This window comes from Typopeltis vanoorti, chromosome 2, assembly GCF_054136105.1.
Source record: "Typopeltis vanoorti isolate ZY-2024b chromosome 2, IOZ_Tvanoo_1.0, whole genome shotgun sequence".
Taxonomy (NCBI): Eukaryota; Metazoa; Arthropoda; class Arachnida; order Uropygi; family Thelyphonidae; genus Typopeltis; species Typopeltis vanoorti.
Window position 1 is genome coordinate 95,067,513 of NC_143550.1, and position 22,933 is coordinate 95,090,445.

The 22,933-nt window shown below is 35.5% G+C and overlaps 1 protein-coding gene across 2 annotated transcripts in view; it reads left to right on the forward strand.

Moving 5' to 3' along the window:
• Nucleotides 1-22,933, forward strand: part of Jwa (PRA1 family protein Jwa) — a 123,668-nt gene that overhangs the window by 10,931 nt on the left and 89,804 nt on the right. For both annotated transcript variants that reach the window (XR_016550265.1, XM_090412370.1), the window contains exon 2: nt 22,100-22,248. Coding sequence is in view for 1 of the 2 variants with exons in the window: in XM_090412370.1 (XP_090268496.1) it covers nt 22,100-22,248 (149 nt within the window). In the remaining variant the exon portion in view is untranslated. The remainder of the gene's footprint in view (nt 1-22,099; nt 22,249-22,933) is intronic.

Below are 22,933 nucleotides of genomic sequence, written 5' to 3' on the forward strand. Positions count from 1 at the left end.
GGTGTATTTTATGTATGTTATGTATATTGATATGTGTGTGAAATATATTGTATATGTATCATGAATTTTTGTCTTTTATGATAAACACAATCTTCTTCTTCTGCAGCTTCTCCCACTTAAGTGGGGTCACTGTTTGTAATGAGTCTCCTCCACACCTTCCTGTCTTGGGCTGTCACCACATCCAAGTTCTTCATCTTCAAGTCCTCTTCTACCAGCTACCTCCATCTCTTCTTTGGCCGCCCATGCTTCCGCCTTCCTTGCACATCCATCTGCATGACCCTTCTTCCCACATATTCATATTCCCTCCTCATCACATGACCAAACCATCTCAACCTTGCCTCCTGTATTTTTGCTCCTAAGTTCGTAACTTTCTCTGTTCCCCTGACATAGTCATTTCTCAGACGATCCTTTCTGGACACACCGCACATCCACCCTAAGCATTCTCATCTCTGCTACCTCCATCCTGCTGATGTTATTTTTCCTCAGGGCTACAGTTTCTATAGCATGTGTCATAGCTGGCCTCACTACTGTCCTATAAATTTTGCCTTTCAGATTGATCGGCACCCTCTTATCGCATAACACTCCCGCCATCTCCCTCCAGTTCCTCCAACCCGCTTGTATCCTGCATCCCACTTCCTTCTCAGCTCCTCCATCTTCTTCCACTGTTGAACCTAAGTATCTAAAGTCCGTCACCTTCCTGATGACATTTCCTTCCAGCTCCAGATCTGTCTCCTGGCCGCCAACTGCGCAACACATATACTCTGTCTTACTTCTGCTCGGTCTCATACCTCTCTCTCTTCCAGTACTTTTCTCCATCTTTCCAGTGTAGTTCCTGCTTCTTCTCTTGAATCTACACACAACAAGATGTCATCTGCATACAACATTGTCCAAGGCACATCTTCTCTCACCTCCTCTGTTACCACCTCCATCACAATATTAAACAGAAACGGACTTAATGCTGACCCTTGATGCAAGCCAACTGTTACTTGAAAACTTTCTGTCTGTCCCAAACAGGTCCGAACACTTGTCTTCACATTTCTGTACATTTCCCGCACCAACCTGACATATTTCTCCGGCACCTTCTTCTCCCTCAGACACCTCCAGACTTCTTGCCTTGGCACTCTATCGTATGCTTTCTCCAGATCAATAAATACCAGATGTAGCTCCCTTTGTTTCTCTCGATATTTTTCCATCATCTGCCGTAACCCAAAGATAGCATCTGTTGTTGATCTACCAGGCATGAATCCAAATTGTTCCTTTGTAATCTCCACCTCCTTCCTCAATATACCATCAAGAACCCTTTCTAGGATCTTCATTGTGTGGGACATCAACTTTATTCCTCTGTAATTTTTACAGTCTTGTGCATCCCCTTTACCCTTGTAGATGGGGACAAGAGTACTCTCCCTCCATTCCTCAGGTATATTTTCCTGTTGGCAAACTTTCATGAACAGGTCCCACAGCAGGTCAATTATTTATTTATGATAAACACAATAAAAACTGAAATTGCCTCGAGAGCTGCAGTGAACTACCTCATGAGTCGGGATTTGGCCGCTTCTGGTTTAGTAATTAAATTGGAAGTTAATAAGGACGTGGACTGGGTGGCATATCACAATGTGTATTAAAGAAATAGACACAGGAGCTAGTAGTACCCTTGACATGATTGATTAAGATGAATTTGTCAACAAGAAGTGTCTGGCTCCTTTGGGTTTCTGTGCACAGATCTGGTCATCTATATCAGGTGTAGGTGGTGAAGGTATTAGAGAGGCTGATTAGAGATGGAATAAAAACTGGATAGAAATCTTTTGAGAGGGCAGCATGTGCTTATTAACAAAGTGGAGATCTTGCTTTAATAACTTGATTATATTTTATAAGAAGGCGACAGGTGAATTAGACAGAGAAAATGCTTACACAGCAATTTTTCTGGATTTTGCTAAACCATTTCGTAAAATACTGCATGATAGATCGATAAATTAAGCAAGCTGGAGAAATTATAATCAGTTAGTAACCTAGTTAATGGAGTGGTTGACTGATAAGTATTGGTGAGTTGTATATGGGGTGTGATGCTCCAAAAGAGAATGGAGGCAAGTGGGGTACTACATGGCTCTCTGCTGGACTTCTGCTGTTTAATTTATGTATAATGATGGCATAGTTCAATTTTTGAGAGGAAGCAGTTGCCGCAGTTTGCTGGTAATTAGGAAGAATAGTGTCAGAAAGTTCTATGATGGAAAGAGGATTTGAATAGGTTGGGGCTTTGGGCTAAAGAATGGTAATATCACTTCAACATTGCTAAGTCGGACTTTGGCCATAGAAGATGGAATGAGATTTATTATATTAGAGAAACTTTTCTGCAGGAGGTGAAAGGTCTGGGAGGGAGGGAGGGGAAGGTCTTAATGGAGCAGAGATGCAGTTCTGGGAACACTATCATTGTTACTATTAACATCAGAGATTAATATCATAAGTTATAAAGATTACCCAGAAATTGCTGCTATAATGCAGTGGACCGTGATGCTGTTTATATGCCTTATCCCTGACAAATAAGAATAATGAGGTAGTCTTCCTTATCTAATATTATTACCTGATCATCTGGTTTATTTTATAATAAACCAGATGATCAGGTAATAATATTAGATTGTTAATAGCTGTTAGATTGTTAAACCATGAATGTTAATTATAAGGACAGATTATGGGAATATGGTTCTTTTCCAAGTATGGTAGATAAGAAGTAATTGGATTGAGACGTGAGAGGAGCCTGTCAGATAGATATTGGAGAATTATCGCACATGATAAATAGGTGGTGAGAGAACAAAGTTATTCCTGAAAACTGTATGAAGGTTGTGTAAGGAAGTGAAAAAGAGATTTTTTTTTTTAATGGAAAGTGGGGAATAATAGAATTCATTTACCAGAATGAGCGGTGAATGTTTCAGTACTGTATGTTTTCAAAGCAAGTAATGATAGGTAATGAACAACTAATAGAATGCATCAAAAAATTAAGAGTAGATGATAAAGATACCAGATTATTGATTAATCTATATTAGGAACAAACTGCCTCAATAAAAATATCAGGAGAAACCGCGGAGGAATTCCCAGTGAAGAAGGGTGTCAGACAAGGCTGTGTTCTTTCTCCTATATTGTTTAACCTCTACTGAAAATATCTTCCAACAATTAGTAGAATTTAAAGAAGTCAGCATAGGAGGCAGAAATATAAACAACTGAAGATATGCAGATGACAAAGTACTGCTAGCTGAAAATAAAAAAAAATCTTCAAAACCTATTAGAAGAGACGCTGAAACTAGGGACTTAATTTCAACTTCGAAAAAAAACAAAACCATGCTGGTAACAAGAGAAAAAGAGAAATACCCAATATAAATATTAAAATCAGAAGAAATACTTTAGATCAAGTAGAGAGGTATAGATATATTTGGGTCAACTAATTACAGAGAATGGCAAATGTGATGAGGAAATATTAAGAAGGATAGAAATTGCTAGATCTACCTTCATTAGCATGAAAAACATTCTGACCTCAAGGGAAATTCACATAAAAACAAGAATTAGGCTGTTCAAATGCTATGTATGGTCATCACTGCTATATGGAGCAGAAACCTGGACAACATTAAAATATTGTGAAAATAAACTAAAAGCCTTTGAAATGTGAATCCTCAGAAGAATCCTTAGTCCCATGGACTGCCAAAAAACTAATTTAGAGATATTAGTGATGATTGGAGAAAATAGGACTCTGTTGCAAACCATTAAGAAAAGGAAAACCATATTGAAGCCAGCAGAACAAAATATACAGTTGGGTGCTGCTATAGACCAGGGAATGGAAAAGATGATGGAGATAGTATGCATCGACAAATAGACTCATTGAGTGGAGGACAGGTAATTATTATGGGGATTTCAACTATGGTAACATTGACTGGAGGAAGGAAATGGATTTTATGCAGTTACTAAGGAATAATTACCTGAGACAGCATGTAATGGTATATACTAGGGGTTCGAGTGCTAGATATATAACGAATATGACCACATTGCCACCAATTGGCGAGAGTGATCATATGGTCTTGACCTGGGAGGTGGCTAAATGTTAGGTTAAATGTGGAATTACTGGGCTGGTAAGTATTGACAAGCTTAGGAGATTGTGTAATATTTTATGGTTCCTAGTTTTGTAATGTTTGAGATACTTTGTAAATCACTTTTATCACTATGCTTATATCAATCTCTAATTCTATCTTTGTTCTACTTTAAGTATTCCTCCCGTGTCTAGGATCTCTAGATATTTATTTGAATTATTTTGACTACGCCTCAGAAGTTCCCCTTATGACACAAGAAAGCATTAATACCCTCGCTGAACAAAGAATTTACTCATATCATAACTTAGCCACAGTTTGCAGTCATGGCCAAAAATTTTTTATTAAGCTTCTTAAATCATTTTTTATTAAAAATGATTCTTAAAATTTTTTTTATTAAGCTTCTTAAGTCCGATTTTATTTAGGATCATTGCAAAAGATTAAAATGAGCCAGAAACATTGTATAAAAAAAAAACCTCAACATTTAATAACAGGTCAAAGAATTATATACAGTGCAAGTAATTAAAGCTTCATTCACAAAAGAAATCCTTATTCTTAAACAAGTATTCAAGCATGATATTCAAGGGACTTTCATATGTATATTCTCAGTTAAACTCATTTAGTACATTCCACTTCACAATTACTAAAAATTCTTCACACATAACAAGGAACTATTTAGGTGTGCATAGCAACTGTAATTAATCTTCCAGCATACACCACACACACACACACATCGTATAACTCCTAAGCTCTCACTCTTAACTTTAAAGACTTAGTTATATGATTGGCAATTATACTGACATACTTTCATCTCTTCTAAGTTAAACATTTCAACAAGAAATTAATTCATTACATACAAAGATTAAAAGAATTTCAAATTAACCCAATTTTATCTTAAGGAAATTTACTACGCTCACGTTTGGCATGTTTACGGTTTAGCACAGATCTATGGGTGACTCATGCACATAAGAAAAATTGCTACCTTTTTTATACTAATCAGTTCAGCAGTTCTTTAGGGGAATTATCTAAAATCACACACATAAAGAAAATGAACATTACAGACTCACGTGGGTTTCTGTCTTGCATAAGTCTTCCCTCCTTGTTTGTTATTTTCTTCCGGCGCTTGAGAAGTCTCTTCTCCGTTCTGGGTTTTTACTTCTTTCCCTTCCTTTATAAGAGTCTCAGGGCACCGATGAGGAGTTGCTTCAGCTAGCAGGATAATGGATAGGTTCTTCTGGCGTCTAGAATTTGACTGGTGAGGAAACTGCATATGACAGTGGGCATGCATGTACTCGAATGGAGCGGCAAGATTTCTCCTTAGATTGATCTCCAGATTATCCTTGGCTTTGCACTGGAAAACTGCCTCAGGTGGACAGACTCGGTCTTTCCCCCCTCCGGACTTATGGCACCTCTCCTCGACTTCTCGTGGGTAGATCAGGCAAGATGAAAATAGGAAGCCCTTCTTAACTAAACTTCAAGCCTTATATCTCTCATTGCCCTGCACTTTTTTTTTCAAGGTTATTATTGGACCCCAAATGTCCCTGTACATGTCTTGCATGTAGTTTCGAGAACCCCAGACAACATCACGAGATTGGCAGTTCTCGAACAGTTGCCGACATATCTATTCTCCTTAAACGTCCTTAATCCGGCTTTGGCCTATTGATGCACGCCGCGCCCTTTCAATACTGACCTTGAAGGTCACCTGCGACAGGACTAGTAAATACTTTTCAAAAGAAACTGCCGACTCATAGATATTACTTTTGGTTTCAACATCGTACTTTTGCCTTTAAACAATGAGCGAGTCAATTCTCTTTGGGATTATTTTGGTGTTTATACAAAATTTGAACATAAGAAACATAGATACACTTTATACAAGGTTTTTAAGGTCTACTGTAAAAATCGATGCACTAAAGTTTTTATTATTTTTTGTGACATCAAGTTTTTACATAGGCCCACCCTTTCATGAAAAAATTTTTTCAAACATGAAATGTGGATGCAAAAAATTTTTTTTTAACATTGTGCTTCTATGGCGAGGGTTACCAATTCTCTGGGGGAAAGTACCACTTAGTTTTTTCATTCCCCTCATTGTTTATATACAGTGTTCCATTCTCACTAATATATCTAATTTCTCTACTATCCTTCAAAGTTTTGCACTTAATTTTCCATTGAACTTATTCATAAAACTTGCACAATCAGTTAATAAGTGTGCAACCTTCATAGCAATAGCTAAAATCCATCCGAATAATCCACTTATAGCTCTTCCACGCATGAACAGACAATAGAGGAAGTTGGCATAATTAAACTGCCGCTGAGATTGTACATCAGCGTCATGTTTTCTGAGCCTGTTCCACCTTGAATTGTTATGGGAACTTCTGTTTCTGTTAGGTTCTTCAAAATTAGAGCGCTCATTACTATTACCTTCTTTCGCCATTTGAATCCTCCGTTGTTTATCTAGGGTGCATAATAGCATGTGATCTCGACGGGTATGATGTCTGTTGTTGCTTACTTCCTTCTCTATAAAGTTTATTTCTATTGCGCCTTTATCATTATTTTCAGCGGGCTCTATATTCTTCTCCTGACTTTCTGCAACCTTCACACTTGACTTCAGAGTTTAAATTATCCACATTCATTTTGAAAAAATAATTTGTACAATATATATAATTTCAAGTAGTTCTAATCGCTATATGATATACACTTGCTATTGCACTTTGTTCTTATCTTTTGCAAAACTGATCCTGATCCACTTTTTAATCCCTTATCTATTTGTGGATCTTATCCTACGTAGGCACCAGGAGGAGGAAGTTTTCAAGAAGTTTTCAAGAATAGCCCCCGTAGGCACCAGGGGGCAGAGCCCCCTAGTGTATGTATATATATATATATATATATAAAATAACCAAATTACAATAAAGATAGCCACAAAAAAATCTGAATCACAGAACTTAAATGCATGTGTCCAACAAGGATATAGTCTATTGTCACTCCTCTTTAATATCTATATTAACAATATTATAAGAGAGCGGAGGTAAACAACCAGTTTTGGCATTCACATAAATGATTACACCAACATTGATACAATTTTATTCGCCAACTTTCAGGTTCTAATTGAAGATAACGAAGATTCACTACAGCGAACAACCTTTTCATTAAATAAAATAGCAAAAACTTATAATATGGAAATCTCCACTTCCAAAACCAAATCATGGCATTTAAAGGCCGAGACCCAATTAGAAACAAAATTTGCATCAACGATGATATTGTACAACAGGTTAATATGTTCAAATATCTAGGCTATCACTTATCTTATGAAAAAGAGAAAGACATGCAACATAAAATAACCAATTATATATGAATAACAAAATCTATCAATCAGGTATTCAATCAAAATTTAATAAGGAAGAAAACAGATCAGAATCCTGGACCATAACTCAAGCAGATAGAAAAAGACTGATAAGCTCTGAAATGAGATTTATGTGCAAAACAGCTGGATATAATAGACTAGACTTCAAAAGAAATAGCGATATCTTAAAGGAACTTGAGATGATATCTGTTTTAGACTACTTCGATCTTTATAGAGTGAGAAAGAGTGAAGGAAGACTCCCCAGGGAGATGCAGAGATATCATCCTCAAGGGAGAAGGAATAGAGGCCTTTGAAAAGATGGGAAGAGACTATTACCGGCCACTAGGCCTATTACCGGAAAGGGAGAAGATATTAACCGCCCTATCATAAGCAGCAATTAGGTTTCAAAGAAGCTATGTTATTTGGCTGTGACAGACCACCAAGCCGAACATGAAAACAGAAGATGGGATGGGATGTAGCAAAATGATATATCATAATATTGTAGTTTTAACAAGAACAGGTTTCCAACTAGTAGTAGCATCTATAGTAACTTTTTCCACATCAGAATTGCTGAAATTTGTTAAAATACCCCATATATATTGGTCAACTTCCAAACCTTCTAATAGAGCTGGTTTGCTGCATACTGGACACCTCCATGCACCTCTTTTGCAGTTTAATTGGAGATAGGATTCAAGATCAAAACATTGTATATGTTTGCACTCCTGTACCCTTTGCTGGTAATGTTATCCTCTTGAATGTTATTGGACATTTTAAAGACACTTTGATTGCTGTCTGCTCTACTCCATCTTTTCCATTCATTGTACTATTGGCTGATGCAGCTGCATTTGTAAAATTGCATTTGATTTTGGCAAATGGAAGTAATCTCTTCCTTAATAAACCTTGAAGAATGGCACGTACTGTTGGACGATGGACAAGTTGAAGGAGGAACAGGTGGGAACAACAACAAGCTGTAACTGTGATTTGGATGGTGTTACGACCAGGCTGGCTGACCTCTTTAAGATACAGAGGTTTATGAGATGTCTTATTTTCTCCCCTATCTATACATAATGGTGTAGCATTAACAAACACTTGAACAGAGGCTAGCCAGTTAGTGTTCATTTGACGGTCTTCATGATGGAAACATTTTAACTGTAGTTCAAGATCTGTACACCACATTAATGTTTGATGTACCGATGGTTTTAAATGGGAAACATGATTGCTTACAGCTAAATTGTGCTCTAGTCGAAAAGGCGTTAAAATGATACCATCTCAAACTGGAAAGGTTAGGCGCAGCTCATCTTTTTGTGCAGGAAGAGGGAGCTTTTTAATAATATCATAATATTATTAAAATACTCTTGCTGAGAGTTAGTTGTAGAAGTTTTTGTGCTTAGCCAGAAAGTAAATTTTTTTTTTTTTTAATAACAGTAATTATATATTCTTTTATCTAATGTGAGTAGATTTGTGAGTATCCTTGCAGTTCAGCTACTTGTGTATAGAGGCTGTTGACTTCACATCAAATTGCCTCTGTATTCTGTTATGTACAGTGTACTCTCTCCCTTTTTACTTTCCCATAATGTATGGCAATATACATCTGAAAGGGTATGTGTGTGTGATGCTCCCATTATGGGCTACTTAGGCATGAAGTCAACAGCCTCTGTATATTGTGAAGATACTTCATGTGCAGACTTTGGCCCAATGCTTATGTAAAGAATTAAAATTATATAATTTCTAGTTAAGTATAATTTACAATATACGGAAATCACTTTTCCAAAACTAATAGATCTTGTATGCAAGAAAAAGATGCAGATACATATTTGAACAATCAACCAACATATGTAAGTGAGATGTAACCTGAATGCAGTTGAATTTAAAAAGTTGAGTCAAGCCTTGTAAAAATAATTTAGAGGTCATGATGTTTATGTATATAATGCTAAAAAGCATCAGCGATCTGTAATCATCAAAATGTAATAAATATGCAAGTATTTGATCTGATGATTGTTTAATGTATTTAACCAATAATTTGAATAGAGCATGCAATGCACTCATTTTCTTTCTTTTTCTGTCCTTATTGCCTCAGTCAGCATTAAATAACTAATCCAAATAAGTTTTATTTGGATTAGTTATTCTAATGGCATGTTATTATCTTTGTTTAGTATAGATGTACATTTAGATAAGATTATCAGTAGCAAGAATGATTCCCCTAATAATAGTAAGTGTGGTTATAAAAATACAGCATTTTAACTGCTGAACACAGCAGTTAATTACTGTGCTGCCTGTTTTGCACCATCAGCAAACAACTGAATATTTCTATTCAAATCATTCCCTATATTATTAATGTGCACATAAAATGGCAACATCTGGAGTATGGAAAGTTGTCACCAATCACTGGTCACATACCCCCCTCCCCTCTTGGATTTTGCCATATACTATTTTTTAACGTCTATCAGGAATCCTCTTATCTTTATCACCAGCTTCACAGCAACCCCCCATTATAGTCCTCTTAGTGTTATCACACCATAGATCATTATGATTAAATTAGTTGTGTGAATGACAAAATATTTTAGGATGTTTTATTTTTATTTTTTTTTTTAGTAGACACCATTCTATATTCCTGAAATTTCACAGATTTACTCACTTTAGTAATAATGTAAGGAAATGATTTTGATAAAGGAAATGGCTACACCATGATGCTGCTGAACTTTGCAAGGGCATTTGAGGATACTGTATGGAACTGTTATTGTAAATAGGAGGGGGGGGTTGCTTTGAAGCTGGTGATAAAGATAAGAGGATTCCTGATAGACAGACGTTAAAAAATAGTATATGGCAAAATAGAATCCAAGAGGGGAGGGGGGTATGTGACCAGTGATTGGTGACAACTTTCCATACTCCAGATGTTGCCATTTTATGTGCACATTAATAATATAGGGAATGATTTGAATAGAAATATTCAGTTGTTTGCTGATGGTGCAAAACAAGCAGCACAGTAATTAATAAAGGTTATTTAGAGACTCTATTTGGATAAAAGATAATGGTTGCAAGTTTTATGTGGCAAAATTTAAGGATATTATGCTCTTTAAAATGAAAATATTACAAGCTGCATATTATGTTGATGGAATCGAACTGCAGGAAATACACGAGGCAAGGGATTTAGAGGAGAGGGGTGATTGTGTGGCAGGAAGTTGAAATTCAGAGGACATTTTTCAAAGTTGAACAAAATAGTTGAAAGGATCATTTGGATGTTGAAGAATAAGGAAATTATTATATCACTTTATAATGTTTTAATAGGGCCACATCTGGACTTCTTCATACAGATCTAGTTAATTAGGTTTTTGGAGGGAAAGGATGGAGATGAATAGGATTTAGACATAAGTAATCAAGATGACAGGTCTTTTGAATTCTTCCTATGAACATAGAATTAAGGTTTATGGGTTACAAAAATTGGTTTGCAAGTGAAAAAAGAGGCTATGATAGAAACATTGCTTGAGAGGTTTATAGAGAAGATACTGAATTTCAATTTAAAATTTTAAAATTTCAGTAAGAGTGTGAGTAGGAAGACTAGATTTTTTGTTTAGAGAATGGTGAATGAGTGGAATGATTTTACTAGAAGTGGTTTCAACTGCTTTTTCAGTGAATGGCTCTACCACAGTGAGTCTTCAGGCTTGAATTGGAGTACTCATCATCTTTTCCTGAATGTTGTGATTTATGATAGATTTTTTAAAATTAATTCATCTGAATTCACTGTTCATGGAAAAATTTGCCAAAATAATGATAATTATTATTATGTGACACCTCCAAGGGGTCATCATGGGAGGGCACATTACTCCACAACTCACTGTCTTCCTTACTTAATCCTCCAATTACATAACACTACTACCATCAACACACAAAGCCATCTGCTGCCCACCACCACCAATAGTATATATTTTCTGTAAATTGTGTGTTCTCATGGTCGATTTGCTTGTACAAGATAAAAAAAAAACTTTCTAGCTCTGTATGAGATTTGCTAACTCACCTTCAGTGGAAAAAGCCACCTATTTAGAGATTCCTTCCATTGTGACAAGAATCAAACTCAATTCTTTTCTAGTTGAAGGCCCAATGTACTGTCATTCTACCTGTTGCACTACAGAGGTGTTTAATATACAAGAGAAATCGATAGAAAAGTTAGCAGACAATGAAACTGGAGACCCACATTAAAAACAGCTATTTAATAATACCCATTTTTCATGTGTGATAAAAGTTGATAAAATAGTAAAATTTGTGATATTTAATATTAGTTGTTTTTAATGTGAGTCTCCAGTTGTTTCATTGCATCTGCTTTCTATTCATTTATCTTGTACATTATTTTCCATGACCACTCACACTGGCATAAATTAATTTTAAAAAATCCAACATGACTGGGCTGTATATTAATTATTTTTCTTTTCTGACATAAAGAACTTTTTTTTTTAACTGATATTTTCCTAGACATATACTATAACATGTTATTGTTCACAACACTTTCTCACCTACTACTGAGGAAGATAAGCTATTGTGAAGCTATTTGTGTGTGTGTGCTTGCCTTCTAAAAGCAAATTAATGAATAACAAAAACGGATGTAAAATCATTATGCATTATTGCAGAAGTTTCTGTGAACATTCAGTGGTGATCTTCATTCCACTTCACTAATATGCTGCTTAAAACTGCAACAAAGAAAAGTAGGTTCCTATATGAAATCAGTTGTGGTTCAGTAAAATTTGTGATAATTTTTACTTATTAATAATGAAAAACGAATAAGTTGATAAGAGTAATTTCTGAATAACTTCATAGAAGCTGCTTTCTACCTGACTAAGTTGCATCTGTTCAAAATGATTATTATTATTATGTGACACCTCCAAGAAGTCCAAAGACTCATCAAGGGAGGGCACCTACTCTACAACTCTGTCTCCACCAGCTACAGCGAACTACATCATCTACACCAATGCCATCTGCTGTTCACCACCACTAGTATTTTCACAAACATTCATGCCCACGGTGGGACTCAAACCTGTAGCCTTTTGGCTAGAGAGCAGATACGCTAACCACTCGGCCAACCAGGCTGACAATAAACATTTAATTTCTTATGCACTGAATACAATAGGAGAATCTCCACAAATATGAGGTTCTTACATCTGACTGTTTTTAGTGACTTAATGACTGGGTCTGGTATCTTATCAGATGTAGGTTAAAAATATTATATAAAAGTATATTTTCTTTTAATATTATCACATGTCAACAGTATTATCTTTCTAGCTAGTAAACTATCATTCAATCCCTCTCCTTAGACCAGGGGTGGACATCCCCATGGCTACTGGCTACATGGCCAGTGGACAACACAGTTGTGGCCAACGGTCATCATGCTTGTCAAGATTTAGGTCTAGAAGTCATCGTTGAATCTCTTAAGAGGATATCCTGGTTTTCTTTTTCTTAGTGGTTTGTAATTTAAGACCTGTTTTGGTAATCTGTTTTCATTCTTTCAACGTGTTCTATCCATTTATGTCTATATTTTCCCAAGGCCAGGGACTTGGGAGTGTTGGTGGATAGGGAGATGAAGTTTAGGGGCACATTGCAAAAGTGGCTTTAAGGTGGGTGGTTGATGGAGAGATATCAGAGAGTAGTTTATTCAGGAGTAGAGTCCAAAAGACAGCCTGTGACTAGTGGTGTTCCGCAGGATTCTGTTCTTGGACCATTGTTGTTTAATTTATTCATTAATGATATAGGGAAGGATTAAGAGGAACAGTTCATTTGTTCGCTGATGATGCAAAGTTGGGTAGGGCAATAGTGAATGCAGAAGATGTCAAAATCTTGTAGGATGACTTGGATAGATTGGAGTTCTGGGCTAAGAATGGATGTCAATTTAATGTGACAAAATGTAAGGTTATGCATTTTGGGGTGAAAAGATTAGCAGCAGTATACCACATTGGTGGAACTACTTCAGGAGATTGATGAGCCCAGGGACTTCAGAGTGTTGGTGGATAGGGAGATTGTTGTGTCATTATTTATGCAAATCCACTTAAATCGTATCTATCAACTTACTATGCAGTTGCTCAAAGTACTGGCCTGGATTTTTAGTCCAGTCTCCTTTTTAGGCATAAACACATTTATATTTTTTAATGACTGTGCCAGTCAATGCCCTATAATAATAAAATGCACTATTCAGGGAGACAATTCCAATAACCCAAATATATAAATACCTGCTAACTCCTTCAGACAGTCGTGGCAAAATCTCTCAACTTAACTTTACCCTCCTGCGACAAGTTCGTAATTTTAGAGTGGTGAGTTGACGCTCTTAGTCAGGCAAGACTCAGTTTGGGAAAAAAAAATACATGTTTATTTTACAACTTTAAATACACTATACAATTATATATGTTCACTTTTGCTGAGATTACAATCATACATAAAAGCTAAGTTAGGAAATTTGATTCTTTCAAGGGCTGCCTAATGCATGCAAAATTTGATATCTAGTAAATTGCTAAACTTAATCTTCATTAACACAATTCATTCATCTAACAATTCCCTCTATGAATCTGGGGACACTAAGTTAAATTATCATTAATTTATGGCTCATAAATCCTCTCTCTACAGTTCTGTTAAACTCATTTTAAACAATCTCGATATCTGGCTATAGCCTACTGGAACAATCGCTTAAGAGTTCACTAGTTGATATTGTCCTGACATTTCATACTTCTTGCATCTAAATTTCTTCATACACACAGGCTCCCAAAACATAAATAACAAATGTTTACATTACCTTCACTCGATTACGGAATGGGTCTGCTGGTTAATACTGTTGTGGAAGTACCCGAGGTTCAATTCCTTGTTTGGATCACGAGCAGTGTTAAATTCCTGCTAAGTGGCTATCCTCTATCTGCTCAATGGCTACCTTTGTCATCTGAGGACTTTACGGGAACATCTACGACATAGCACCCGCTTGTAATGATAGCGTTAGCTGCATCGCGCTGGAATTCCTTCTGTAGTTTCATGGACTGCCCAATTCAAACTTCCGGCTGCCACGCATCCTTGCCCGCTGTTCTGCCTGGAAACCGCTACCTCAATTGGACCTCCTCATGACCTCGAATCCCGGGAAAAAAAGCCTTCTTCCTCCTCCTGCAATCACTTATATTATTCATCACATAGCGCCCCCTATCTCCTCCTGAAACTCCTGTGCGGCGCTATGCTAGTCTCGATCTCTGATGATGTCAGCACTTTTTCTGTGGTAGGAATCACGGAACTGTTATTACGCACGCCTGTTCCTAGTATTTTGCAGCCTCAGGCGCTTACACTAACATGTATCAAACCTTTGGACCCACTCTTACACTTTGTTTAGTGGAATATTCAAGTTAATTTCTGCTGCACTAAAATACTAAATTTTGATTTATAATTCACTTAAAAAAATTCTAAATAACACAATATAATTCCAATCTGTTATACTTCTTTACAATTTTATAAAATGATACATTCATGGAGTTATATTTCATTATCTTATAATTTCACACCTTTGACACAATATTATTTGATTTTGACTAAATGCAAGTACTTTCTACTATTAAATATTCAGTTTGCAGAGTTGTGCTTGTTGAAATTTGAATGATTTGCTGAAACGAAGTAACAAGACCATTCAGAGTTCAAGATGAAGTTTAGGGGGCACATTGCAAAAGTGGCTAAATCAGCTCATCAACTCACTTGTATGTTGAAAAATACTTTGACGAGCAGAGACAAGCAGGTTATTGTACCTCTGTACCAAGCCTTGATAAGACCTCATCTCGACTACTGTGCCCAGATTTGGTCACCTAAGTTTCTTCTTGATGGGGAGGAGGTTGAGAGGATCCAGAGGCGAGTGACCAAGATGATGTCAGGTCTATGGAATGAACCTTATGAGAACAGGTTGAAGATTTGTGGGTTGCAGAAATTGGTTGATAGGCAGAAAAGGGGAGATATGATTGAGACATTCAAATCGCTAAAGAGTTTCTATAGGATTAATTCAGAGGATATTTTTGAGATCAGGACTGGTGGTGGGAGAACTAGGGGACACCTATGGAAGCTGGGCAAGAGTGTGGTTAGTGCTGGGTTCTTTACTTTTAGAGTGGTAAATGAGTGGAATAAGCTGCCAGAGTCTGTTGTGGGTGCTGTGACAGTGAGTGAGTTCAAGCAAGGTATGATAGATACTGTGAGAATGCCGTATAGTTGTGTGGACATGATGTTTAGGGCCTCCCTCGATGAGTCTAAGGACTCCCTGGAGTCGCCAGTAATAATAATAATAATATTTTTAATTTTTTCTATTACTGATTCTTGATTTAATTCTTTCATAATTTCTTCATTTCTTTTGTGATTGAATAGAGTATACTTTGCAGTTTTTGTCATAAACTTCATTTCAGCTGTTATTAATCTTTGTCTTTTTGTTTTATTGCCCAGATTTCACTTCCATACAAATAGAACTGGTAGGGCTAATGTATTGTATACTTTTAGTCTGGTTTGTGTTTGCACTAGGTTAGGTTTAAATATAGAGTTAATTACACCTGTTGTTTTTAAATATTTCACAATTTTTAGGTTTATATCTTTTTCATTTTCATATGTAACATACATCCTAGGTAGTTAAATGAATTCACCTGTTCTAAAATCTTACTATTACTGTTTTAGTTCTTACTAGATCTTGTCCTTTAAAGGTTATCGTTTTTGATTTTTCTGTTGATATTATCATTCCATAATCTTTTGCTATTTCATTTAAATTTAAAATATCTTTCTGTAAGTTATCTTCAGAATTTGTAATTATTATTTAGTCATCAGCAAAAAGGAGAGTGTTTAAGTTCACAGTAGGAGAAAGTTCAATACTTTAATGGAAATTTTTATTTCATTTTATTATTTCATTTAGATAAATATTAAAAAGAGTTGCTGAAAGGTGACATCCTTGTCAGACTCCTTGGTTTATTTTTCTTGTACATGATATAGTTCATGGCCAAAACGTTTTTGGAAAAATTTTAAATTAAATTATTTTATTTTATTTCTATTATAAAATTATATTTCTTGTATATTTTCAAAATCTTTTCTTAATTCACGAGTTTAGGAAGCAACTTTTCCAAGTTTTATTTTTTTATCGCAAATTTGGTAAGATGCAGCAATTACACTGCCTTGAACAAATCATTATGATATGCACATTTTGTAGAGGCAGTCTGCCTTAGTTATTTTTCAACAAGTGCAGGTAGGTAATTTTATACCTTTTTACATGCTCTTGCAAACAGATTTGTATTGTGCAACTTTAAGTGTTTAAATAAATTTTATTTTAAATCTATAATATGGAAAAGAGTGGATAATTTGAAAACAAACAAATTCAGAAGATTATTATTATTTGTCACCTCCAGGGAGTCCATAGACTCATCGAGGGAGGGCATCTACCAACTCTGTCTCCACCACTCACAATCCACCAACTGACCGCAAATACACCAACACCATATATCGCCGACCACCACCACTTGTATTTCCACAGACAATCACAAACATCCATGCCCATGGCAGGATTCGAACCTGCAGCCTTTTGGCTGGGGAGTGGATATACTAACTACAAATATACATTCATCATCAAATTCTTGCCATGTACCTTTCAGGGGTGTACAGGATATGATAGTACTACATGAAAAATTTACATCGTTACTAACTTCCTATCTACAATTTTCCTCCAAATCAGTCTGTTACTTGTCAAGACCCCAACATTATCAGATCTTATATTTCTATCGTCTAAGGCACTTTGTACCATATCAATCCACCTATACTATGGTCTTTCTCTGGGTCGTTTTCCTGCAAACCTGGCAGAGAACACTTGTTTTGCTAATCTTTTCTTGCCCATTCTGTTTAAGTGGCCATACCACCTGAGATTAACTCTGCTAACGCATTCCTGGATGATGACAATGTCAAGTTCTTTCCTAATATCCTCGTTTTTAATATGATATTGCCATTGATGTCATCTGTTCATGCCTCTAATCTTTCTCAGGACTCTCAGATCCATAAGTTAAAATTAGTTTGAACACTGTCTTGTATACAGCTAATTTAGTGTTCCGACTAATTTCTCTCTTATTCCATACGAATTTATTCAGTTGACTTCCTACCATACCAGATTTGTTGATTCTGTTGTCTATTTCTATATTTAATTTACCATCTTCACTAAAAATCGTGCCTAAGTAATTGAAATGTTTTACTTGTTCCACAGGTTCTCCATTCACAACACAGTTGACTGACATTTTCAATGATTCTGCCTATTTTCATTGTCTTTGTCTTTTTATTGCTGACCTTCATAGCATATCTATTACAACAGTCATTCAATTTAGTCAGAGAATCTTGCAGACTTGTAGCAGATTTATTTAGAAGTATAACATCGGCTGTATAAAGGAAAGAGCTGACATTAACATCTCCAATTTTGATATCATGTTTAATCATTTTCCTTCATAATGTGATCCATATAGATATTGAATAACAGAGGGGATAATGTACATCCTTGTCTCACACAGATTTAACATTAAACCATCTTCCTGTATTTCCTTCAATTCTAACTGCTGACTTTCAACTCAAATAAAGACTAAGTATTGCTTGATATAATGCCCCATTGACACCATATAACTGTAGCGTATTGAATAGCTTCTCTCTTGGCACCTTGTCATATGCCTTTTCCAAATCGACAGAACTTAAATACAGATCTTTATTATATTCCCATGATTTCTTCACTATTTGTCGTAAAGTGAAGATCTGATCCTGACGGCCTCCATTTAACCTGAATCCAGCTTGTTCTTCACCAAGCTTTTCTTCCACAATTCTTCTCAACCGCTTCTTAAGTATACTTGAGAAGCAGTAGGAACACTCAGTAGGGATATACCTCTGTAATTCTCACATTCAGTTTTATTTCCCTTTTTATATATGGGTATTACGAGACCTCTACTCCAATCATCAGGAATACGTCCCTCTGTCCACTCTTTCTGAACTATGCAGTGCAGCCACTGTGAGACTTTTATACCATCACACTTCAGCATTTCTGGTCGAATATCATCTACTTCTGCTGCCTTTCTACATTTCAAGCCTTTGATGGCTTTTTCTACTTTAAGTATGGATATGTATTCCTGACTGCATGCCTGTTCAGTGTTTTTTATCACTGTGCTGTCATCACTGCTTTTTTCATTTAGCAGTTTTTCAAAGTAATTACTCCATACTTCAAGGATATCTTTTTTTCCTATTTTCATGTCATCTTTATCATCTCTAACTCCTTTTACAGCACTCTTTCCTCTATTCCTAAGATCCTTCAACAACCTCCAGAATATTTTGCCACCTTCCTGATATTTATTTTCTATATTCTTGCCAAAGTCCTCCCATAACTTTTGTTTAGCTAGTTTTACACACTGTTTAGCTTTCTTACATTTGTCTCTATATTCTCTAAGAGCACAAGCTGACTTATTTGACAGGAACTTTTGATATGCTTTCTTCTTTTCCTTCACTGCCTCTTTAACTTCCTGTGTCCACCATGGAGTTCTAATTTTTCTATCCTTGCAAACAACTTCACCACATGCCTCTCTAGCTGAATCAATCAGGGTTTTCTTCAAGGCTTTCTACTGAATCTCCAAGGTTTGGTTCCTGTTCTCAAACTCTTTCATTTTTTCTTCAATAATCTTTGTGTATTTTAGTCTACAGTTCACATCTGAGAGCTGCTCAACTTTTATTCGCTTTAAAACTTTCTTACATGTCATTCTTTTCAATATGAAATTTAATTTTATCCTGCTCAAGACTAAATAGTGATCACTTCCAATTTCAAATCCTCTGTACACTCTGGTGTCCTGCACCAGGGAGAAAACATCACTATCAACAATAACATAGTCAATGAGACGTTTCTTATTCCTTGCCTCTTCTCTCCATGTGAATTTGTGCACATTTTTATGTTGGAACATGGTGTTCCAACATAAAAATGCTTATCTAATTCCTCAGATTAACTTAGGCAAAAGTAATAACCAATCCATGTCCTGAGCAGAAATCCAACAGATATTTGCCATTATTATTGGCTTTGCTCTTTTCTCCAAATTTTCCGAAAATATTTTTGTATGTCTGACGATCATTTCCTACTCTGCTATTTAGATCCCCAACAAGGACCAACTTTTCCTTATTCATTGTGGCAGTTGCTTTCTCTAAAGCCTCAAAAAATTCCCCCACTTCTACCTTAGTAGAACCTTCTGTGGGACCATAGGCCCAAATAAGTCTCATTGGCCAGTTCCCCATTCTTATATTTGCCCACATTACTCTACTTGAGACTGACTGCCATTCAAGAAGATTAGTCTCGTATTTAGTGTTGAATACTATGGCTATTTCTTCTTTTCCTTGATTGTCATTGCCTGAATATAACATTTTGTATTTATTGAGCAGAAAGATCTCACCAGTTTTTGTCTTTTTTGTTTCAGTCACCCCTATTATGTCGATCTGGTACTTATCTAATTCCTTAGCTAGCTCCATTTCTTTGCCGTTCAGGCTTCTTTGTTGATAGTACCGATTTTAACTCTGGTGATATTGATTTGGGGTGTGCTTTCAGATTTGTTCCAGTAGCTGACTTTTTCGCTGTTCGTCCTGGTTCCCTGGCGAAAATAACGGGGGCCTTGTTTAACTGGGCGACGCCTCAGCCAGCATGAAGTTTTGTCATGTTGTACCATCATTTTGTATATTGGTTTAAACCAGTTAGAATACAGTTTGGTCAGCTAAATCCCAAATTGCCAGCCCATCCTTGTTTGTTCAGTATCCAGGTTGATACCCAACAGGGTGCACTACGAGAAGGTGAGGATTGGACATTAGTTCAGAAGCCCTGGTCAGTTCTCCGCATTCCTTTAAAGGCTCTGTGGAGGTCTCCTCTCAGTTATACAGCTTTGACCCACCGTTAAGCACCCCTAGCAAATGTACAAGAAATATAATTTTATAATACAAATAAAATATTTTAATTTTAACTTTTTCCAAAAGCATTGCTGTCCATGAACTATCATGTACAAGTGAAATAAACCAATGAGTCCAGCAGGAATGTCACCTTTCAGCAACTCTTTTCTATATTTATCTAAATGGAATAAAAATTTCCATCCAATTATTAAACTTTCTCCTACGGTGAACTTAAACATGATGGTGAAAACTCAAAAAAAAAAAAAAAAGTAAAGAGAATTTAATTGATTCTGGCATTGCTGCTGAAAAGAGAATAATGCATGGCTGGAAAAAAGATGAAACAAAAATTTAACCAAAGTTTGGAGTTGAAATTTGCAGTGGTGGAAGTAAATAAGCCGGTGTGTCTTTTGTATAACAGTTTTTAGTGATAAATATATATAACTTTGGTCATGGATGTTGGAGTCCCTGGAGATGTGATGTAATGATAACACTTGAACAATTTTCACTGCAAATTTGACGTAAAATTTCTCAGTTGATAGCCAAACTCTGTTTAATGAAATTAGCAGTCCCAAAGCACAACTTCAGGAACAAAAGAGAGGCCTAAGAATATTTTTTTTTATCATTGATAGACCTAGTTATAGCTAGCTATAAAATAGCTTGGATTCTTGCTCAATAAAATAAAATATGATATTCTTCAAAAGGTATTTAAGGTATTTAATTTACAATTAATTCAAAGAACAATTGTCTGCAGAATGCTAGAGTTAGCAAAGGACATAGAAAAAATTAGTTGCCTGAACAACTAAAATACTGTTTTTTTCTTTAGCACTAGATGAGGCAACTTGTGGAAAAGATATCTTTGAAAACTTTTTTTTGAAATGTTAAAAAAAAAATTTTGTCTGGATATAAAAAACACTGGTTTCTGTTACAACAAATGGTGCTCCTGCCATAATTGGGAAGAAATTAGTATTTGTTTCTCTTTTGAAGCAGCATTTTTTTTTTAAAAAAAAAAATAATAATGTAAAGCCCATGCTTCCATCCTTCCATTGCATTTTGCATCAAGAAAATTTATGTGTTCAGATGTCTAAAAGTGACGAATTGAAAAATATGATGGACATTGCTGATAAAATTGTAAATTATATTATAAGTGGAAGGTCTCTCATTCATCAACAGTTTGTTGAGTCTTTGAAAAAGCAGTGACTGCACTTTTGATGATCTTACTGATTTTACTAATGTAAATAGGTTAAGTAGAGGAAAAGTATTGGGATGATTTACTTCCTCAAATAGTGTATGTTTTTAAAAAAAAAGTGAAAATTTCCCTGAAATCGAAACTTTTTCATGGCAGTATGATTTGCACTTTCTGTGTGACATGATGTCACACTTGAATAATTTGAATATGAGGCTTCAGAATAGACTGTGAGCAATCAGTTTCTCAGTTTATTCATGAATTTCAGTTAAAGCTGAACTTCCTTATGGAACAATTCCAAAAGAATGATTTGATACATTTTGTTAAGAAAATGAATAATTTTCTAGAAAATAATGACTGATTTCTCTAATGCTAAAGATGACCTCTATGCATATTTGATCAAAATTCTATCTCAAAAATTTTAACCACATTTCTCTGAAGTTGAAAATGATATTTGATTTTTTGCATGATCCATGTCTATTTGACTTAGCAAATTCCAGTAAGGAAATGACAATTTTTTTGTCTTTGGATAAGCATGGATTTGAAGACAAGATGGTTGTTTTAGTTTCCGAGTTGGAAGATAACTTATTTTTTTAAATAATTTATGTTTTCTTTCAGGCTTATTACTCCAGCAAGAATGTTGAGTGGAATGGCAGCAGTGACTGTTGTATTCGTTTTGATACACTATTATACTACTAGCACACATGTCAGAGTTGTTACCTTTAAATATAACAATCCTGCAATTAACTTAGGCATCAACTTTCTTGGTAAGAATCAAACTCTTTATTTATTATAAGATAATGTAATAATGAGAGAAAAAAATTGCATATAGTTTTCATATTACTGTTAGTACTGGTAAGCCATCTTTGAGAATTACTGTTCATTATTATTATGTTACTATTATTATTATTAACAAACTTCCATGAATTCAATAGAAGAATCACAGGAGGTCTCATTTGACCAACAACATATCTATTATGGCCTATCCATGATTCTGCTTCACATGCAAACTTTTACTTGCTCACACTTGGGTAAAGAATTTTAAAAATATATTATTTCTTGTCAAGTTTTATAACCAAGTGAAAAAAACTGCTATCACTTTCACTTTGGCCTATCCAGAGTGTTTTAATGGACAATAACTTCTGCATTGATTTAGTTCTTTGTTTCTTCACAGTTTACATTCTGAACTAGTTTGAACATATTGTTATTAACTGTTAATGTAAATGAAGGCTTTTCCTGTATGTTCACTAAATGCCAACTTATGCATATCTGTGGCAATGACTAATCTCTATCCAGAGCAGAAATCCAAGATCTAGTACATTAATACCATGGGTGAGCTAAGAGTTTTTTTATTACAAAAAATATATTTTTTTTTTAATAGTCCAGAAACACTGCTTGTAGAGACAAAGCAACTCACACTTACAGGATAGGATGATTTTGATTATCAAATAT